At 48.4% G+C, this 6,329-nt stretch overlaps 2 protein-coding genes across 2 annotated transcripts in view; both read right to left on the bottom strand.

Annotated features, from left to right (window-relative positions):
- Positions 1 to 3,246, bottom strand: part of LOC120052058 (SUN domain-containing ossification factor-like) — a 32,706-nt gene extending 29,460 nt beyond the window's left edge. The window contains exons 1-3 of the mRNA XM_038998919.1: positions 3,241 to 3,246; positions 2,760 to 3,056; positions 2,157 to 2,265 (exon numbers count right to left, since the gene is read on the bottom strand). Of these exons, the coding sequence (XP_038854847.1) occupies positions 2,157 to 2,265; positions 2,760 to 3,056; positions 3,241 to 3,246 (412 nt within the window). The remainder of the gene's footprint in view (positions 1 to 2,156; positions 2,266 to 2,759; positions 3,057 to 3,240) is intronic.
- A 50-nt stretch (positions 3,247 to 3,296) lies between these two features.
- LOC120052060 (pollen-specific leucine-rich repeat extensin-like protein 1) overlaps positions 3,297 to 6,329 on the bottom strand; it is a 47,686-nt gene continuing 44,653 nt past the window's right edge. Inside the window, exons 3-5 of the mRNA XM_038998920.1 lie at positions 4,700 to 4,798; positions 4,277 to 4,620; positions 3,297 to 3,510 (exon numbers count right to left, since the gene is read on the bottom strand). Coding sequence (XP_038854848.1) covers positions 3,297 to 3,510; positions 4,277 to 4,620; positions 4,700 to 4,798 — 657 coding nt within the window. The remainder of the gene's footprint in view (positions 3,511 to 4,276; positions 4,621 to 4,699; positions 4,799 to 6,329) is intronic.

Here is a 6,329-nt window from a genome sequence, read left to right on the forward strand (position 1 = left end):
TACACTCCACGACTCTCACAAGTTAGCATTAACACGGGACAGAGCAGGTATGCATACACTCCACGACTCTCACACACACAAGTTAGCATTAACGCGGGACAGAGCAGGTTGGGTACACTCCACGACTCTCACAAGTTAGCATTAACGCAGGACAGAGCAGGTTGGGTACACTCCACGACTCTCACAAGTTAGCATTAACGCAGGACAGAGCAGGTTGGGTACACTCCACGACTCTCACAAGTTAGCATTAACGCGGGACAGAGCAGGTTGGGTACACTCCACGACTCTCACAAGTTAGCATTAACGCGGGACAGAGCAGGTATGCATACACTCCACGACTCTCACAAGTTAGCATTAACGCAGGACAGAGCAGGTATGCATACACTCCACGACTCTCACAAGTTAGCATTAACGCGGGACAGAGCAGGTATGCATACACTCCACGACTCTCACACACACAAGTTAGCATTAACGCAGGACAGAGCAGGTATGCATACACTCCACGACTCTCACACACACAAGTTAGCATTAACGCGGGACAGAGCAGGTATGCATACACTCCACGACTCTCACACACACAAGTTAGCATTAACGCAGGACAGAGCAGGTATGCATACACTCCACGACTCTCACACACACAAGTTAGCATTAACACGGGACAGAGCAGGTATGCATACACTCCACGACTCTCACACACACAAGTTAGCATTAACGCGGGACAGAGCAGGTATGCATACACTCCACGACTCTCACACACACAAGTTAGCATTAACGCGGGACAGAGCAGGTATGCATACACTCCACGACTCTCACACACACAAGTTAGCATTAACGCAGGACAGAGCAGGTATGCATACACTCCACGACTCTCACACACACAAGTTAGCATTAACGCGGGACAGAGCAGGTATGCATACACTCCACGACTCTCACACACACAAGTTAGCATTAACACGGGACAGAGCAGGTATGCATACACTCCACGACTCTCACACACACAAGTTAGCATTAACACGGGACAGAGCAGGTTGGGTACACTCCACGACTCTCACACACACAAGTTAGCATTAACACGGGACAGAGCAGGTTGGGTACACTCCACGACTCTCACACACACAAGTTAGCATTAACACGGGACAGAGCAGGTTGGGTACACTCCACGACTCTCACACACACAAGTTAGCATTAACACGGGACAGAGCAGGTTGGGTACACTCCACGACTCTCACACACACAAGTTAGCATTAACGCGGGACAGAGCAGGTTGGGTACACAGGGGTCATGTGAGACTGATGTCTAGAACGGAGGCATTCATTAATATTTGACCAAATACAAAACTTTTCAAATATTAATAACTTAAACATTACAGTTCAGTCAGTGTTTTCCTGTGTTTATGAGAAAACTCCAGATGAAACCACTAATTGTACTATTCAGAAGTCTTCTTGGATCATGTGCCATCGTCACCCTCTCTGCCCAAAAATGTGAAGGTTGTTTGGATGGGTTTCTGGGCTAGGGAAATGTTCCCCCATCTGTCTGTCTGATGGTGAAGCTGAGGACAGGAGATCTACATAAGGTCCAGTTTCTAGCTCTGTGGCTAATAAAACAATGGGTTAACTCACTCTGCCACGCTGTCTATGACCTAACAGTGTGTGGGTGCCCATGCGTGTAATCTGGGAGCATGTGTGTGTGAGTGCACGTGGCGTGCTAAGGCGTGTGTTGAGTTTGACAGCGTAAGTGTGAGAGTGTAACTCATGGATGTCTGTGTGTGTCTGTGTGTCCTTCTGCTCCTGTAGACTGGGCCATTAGTGATGGTGGAAAAAGAGTGCTGCCTAAGAGGACAGAGAGAGTGAGAGATTACGCAACACACACACTGCAATACCCATAATTCCCTCAGTCAGAGAGAGGAGGGAGAGAGGGAAGAGATGCAAGAATGAAAGGCAAGGGAGAGAAACAGAGAGAGGGAAGGAGTAAGATGGAGGGAAGGGAGATAGGGAAGGGGAGGAGGGACTTGAAAGGAGGACAGAGATTTCCATGCAAGGCCTCTGCACTCATTTGTCTGAAAAATTACTGTATCGAAACAGCATCATTCACGGTCACTGAGCTTCTCCTGAACACGATGTTAATGAGGGGACCGTGTCCCTGTGTGTGTTTCTTACTCTTCTCCTTCTCCACCTCCATGACTTGTTTCTTCCACTCGTCGAAGGTTGGGATGTCCTCCTTACTGGGCACTGAGGGGTCCGTCTCCTTACCACTGGCATCCACTGCCTTGTCAGGTATAGAGACCCACACGTTACACAGACATGTTATACACACACACACACACACACACAGTGAGCACACACACACACATCATTCCTTTATAAAGACCCCAGAACGGTCAACAAAGCCTCTTACACACAGAGCCAATCCAGTTGAGCTGTGTGTCTGCAGCCAATCCGGTTGGAAAACAGACCAGCTCTGCACCAATACTGGCTTGGACAGGGCTTCTCTCATTCTCTCTCACTCACTCCCATCCACACTCTCTCTCGCCCCCTCCCTCCCTCCCTACAGTAGGAGAAAGGCAGAGGGTTCAATAATTGAATTAAACATTAATGAAACAACTCAGAGGACTGGCAGCCAAGCCATGTGTAGCCCCAGTCCTCAATGTTCACACGCAAACCTCTACACTCCTCATTACACTTACAGTCAGTGGCAGAAATAACAGTCAATTCTCTATAACATTACCAGCGTGGGGACTAGGTTGTGGGACTCCCTCTCACCTGCTGGTCTTGGTGTGTGTCTTGGTGCCTGTGGGATGTGTTTCCCCCCTGGTCCAGCTCTGGTAGGCCCTGGTCTGGGTCTTCTGGGCTGAGAGACGTCTGGACATCAGCATCAGAACCTGGAGCAACCTGACTTTGACCCTGTTCTGACTGGCTCTCTACAGAGTCATCATCACCACTATGGAAAGAGGAGAGGGAGAGAGAAAGACGGAGAGGGAGGAGAGACAAGAGGGAGGGGATGAAGGGAGAAAAACAACATTTAATGCACAGTCTGGATGCACGCAAACTAAATATTTTCTTTCAATAACATTCCTTCCATTCATGTTCCATGCCATCAACAGTGTGTTTGTCCGTAATGAACAACAGCAGAAAAGAAGCAAAAAAACTAAGAAAACAAAATAAAAGACGAATAAAGGAGAACAAGGCCACCGGTCGTTGTTTGAGTTTAGCGGAGAGGAGTGTCTGGCATCCGATTGGTTACCTGCATGGTTGTTTACCTGTTTCTGCTTTCTGATTGGTTCAATTCAAACTCTGTACTCACCTCGTGGGCGGGCTGCCAAAAGGAGGGGTTTGGGTTGCCAGGTTGTGGGGAATCATCCCACACTGAGAGCCAGAGAAATCAGCGAAAACATTGCCCTCTAGAGAGGAATTAGATCCAGCACTGGCAACCTCTAAAGAGGGATCGGCTTCAGCACTGGCAACTTCTACAGGGGAATCCTCTACCGCGGGATCAGATCTGGCAACTATTGAACTGAGGGAAAGAAAGGACATGCCATTTATGGAAGAGCCCCAAGGAGGGAGGGAGAGGGCGATAGAGGACAGATGGGGTGGGGAGAAGGAGAAAGAGAGGGATGGGGGAGAGAGAGAAAAGGGGATGCGGTTGGGGGGGTGTCTTTGGAATGGTAAGCCTCCTTCAGCCCAGGCTGTGGTGAGTCAAATGTTCATTGTAAAAGGCAAGTGTCCACATCTCGGCAGCCATTTTGAGTAGGTCCGACAAAGAGAGCTAAACTAGCCAGTAAACCCCCTGGCAGAACCATCCAAGGATCCAATGACACCTGATCTGATCAGGTCTGGCAATCCCCATCTGTCCAGAGGTCCAGTTTAGCAGACAACCAACATTTCCACTTATTCCCACCAAGTCCAGTCCAACTTTTAGTCCAGGTTCAGATAGGTTAATTGACGAAGGAACCAGTGCACAAAGTTAACTGCAGGTTTACAGCAGTAAACGGTGTATAGCAAGGGGCAGCGGGGGCCCCCAAGATTGAGAAGGGGGAAAAAAGTCAAGGCAATAAGAAAAATATCAATATACGAAAAATATAAAACAACAAATGCAGCTGAAAGGGAACACCAGTTAGATAAATGGATCTACATCACAGTGGTAGACTGAATGACGCCTCTTACGATAAATACTTTATTGATCCCAAGGACAAAAATGGTCTTGGACACATAATTCTGCTGTATAAACAGACATCACGTCTCATACACATCATGCGTACAATACACAGTTCTCATCTTACCTGGATGGGGCTGGGGCAGGGATGTAAGAGGTAGGTGTGTGTTGGGGGTCTTCTGTAGAGGGGGCTGGGCTGGGGTCTGCCGGTGCATCTCTGGGGGTCTCGACTGGGCCTGTGTGGTCTGTGGAGGCCTGTCCCTGGGTTGGGTCGTCGCTGAGCGGTGGGGTGGAGGGGGATGAGGGTGCAGGTGCCTGGTTCTGGAGGGGAGTGGGTTGTGTATCGGGCTCTGGGTCTGTGTGGATGTGTGTGTTGTGTGAGTGAGGCTCAGCAGCAGCAGCGGGGGGTTCAGGATCCAGGTGTGGTTCTGGGGCAGACCAGACCACCACCGGCTCCTCCTGATTCACAGTCTGGAAAACACACACCTATTCAATTCTCATTGCACGCGTGTGTGTGTGTGTGTGTGTGTGGTGTTTGTGTCTCTGTTACCTGTTCAGTGTTGTGTGTGTTGGGCTCCTCTAGTGTAGCCCTCTTTGTCTCCAGTTCCACGTCGTAGGTGTGTGTGTGTGTCCTCGACGACTCCTCCTCCTAGGGAACAGTCACACACACCGTTAGAACACGTGCGTGCGCGCACACACACACACGGAAGAGGAAGTTTGAGGTCCACAGAAACTCCAGTAAACTGAAGTAGACTAGCCTGTTACACCTGTTAGGTTCTACATAAACAGTAATACATAAACAGTAAAGCTCATGGACGACTATGAAGAGCTCAAACCAAGTTTATTCACCCACTGGGTCAAACAGCTGAAAATGACAAAGAGTATTTATACCCTCCTTTAGGCCGAGTCTCCTCCTTGCTCCTCTAAACGCTACATCTTTGTCGCTAGGCAGGAAGTTAAGTGATAAACTGTTCCTTCACCTTCATCTGACCAGACCTTGGCGCACGCTAATCCACAGCTAACCAACCGTATCAGTGACGGCAACCAAGTGATTGCCTTCTCCCTTACTTAGTAACTTTCTAGGTCTATACTTCTTATCAAACCGCCATTCAGCCCACCATATATATTCCTCATGCATGTAACTATTAACGTCTGGCGTAGCAAGTATTTCAAACTGCAACCCAACACTCCGTAAGACATGACAGAGAATGATAAAGAGTCTGAGGAACACCAGAAACACGGGAATTAGCATCTCAGGTTGAGGAACAGTAAGTTACTTTGTTATACTGAGGGACAGAACAAGAGACTGTTCTATAAATGGACTGACAGTATGTCTGATTGCTATGGACACACAGTAGACCAGCTCACAGCAGACCAGTTCATGGCCACGAAGGACTACATTTGGATTAACACAGCAGCCCTCCTCACCCCTCTCCCTCAGACTGCCAGTTCTGAGCTGTGTGGATATGGGCTAAAACACTTTAAGAGGGATTAGTCTTAAAGTGGCTAATGCTGTGAAGAGAAACACTGCGTGAGGAATAGTGGGGCATAGTGGGGTCTGGGGGAAAAGTCTATTGCACAATAACAACTAATGGTAAGTCTTACATAACAACCCCCCCCCCCCCCCCCTTTCCTCACCTCTAGCCATAGGTTAAGAAAATATATGGCCCCACACACACTCACCCCTCCCTCTCTACCTGGGCGAATTCCCACACTCAGTACGGCCTCGCCTCCTACCCGTCTTTTAGCGCGGGTCATGCATGGCCCATTAACACCCCCCTCCCCTCTCTTAACTCATTGCTTTGTAGGGTAGGAAAACACATGCTTTAGATGGCTCATGGTGCAAATAAACAACTGTTCAACTCTGGTCTAACAGTATCATAGGTCAAGTCTAGGTCCAAAAGGCTCCGTAACAGCTTCTACCCCCAAGCCATAAGACTGCTGAACAATTAATCAAACAGCCACCCGGACTATTAGATTGACCACCCCCCACATGTACAAATGACCTCAACTAACCTGTAACACCACACAGTGACTCGGTACCGGTACCCCCTGTATGAAGCCTCATTATTGTTATTTTATTGTGTTACTTTTTATTTATTTAGTAAATATTTTAACTCTATTAAGGGCTTGTAAGTAAGCATTTCACAGTAAGGTCTACACCAGTTGTGACCAATCAA

The sequence above is a fragment of the Salvelinus namaycush genome, chromosome 8, assembly GCF_016432855.1.
Source record: "Salvelinus namaycush isolate Seneca chromosome 8, SaNama_1.0, whole genome shotgun sequence".
Lineage (NCBI taxonomy): Eukaryota > Metazoa > Chordata > Actinopteri > Salmoniformes > Salmonidae > Salvelinus > Salvelinus namaycush.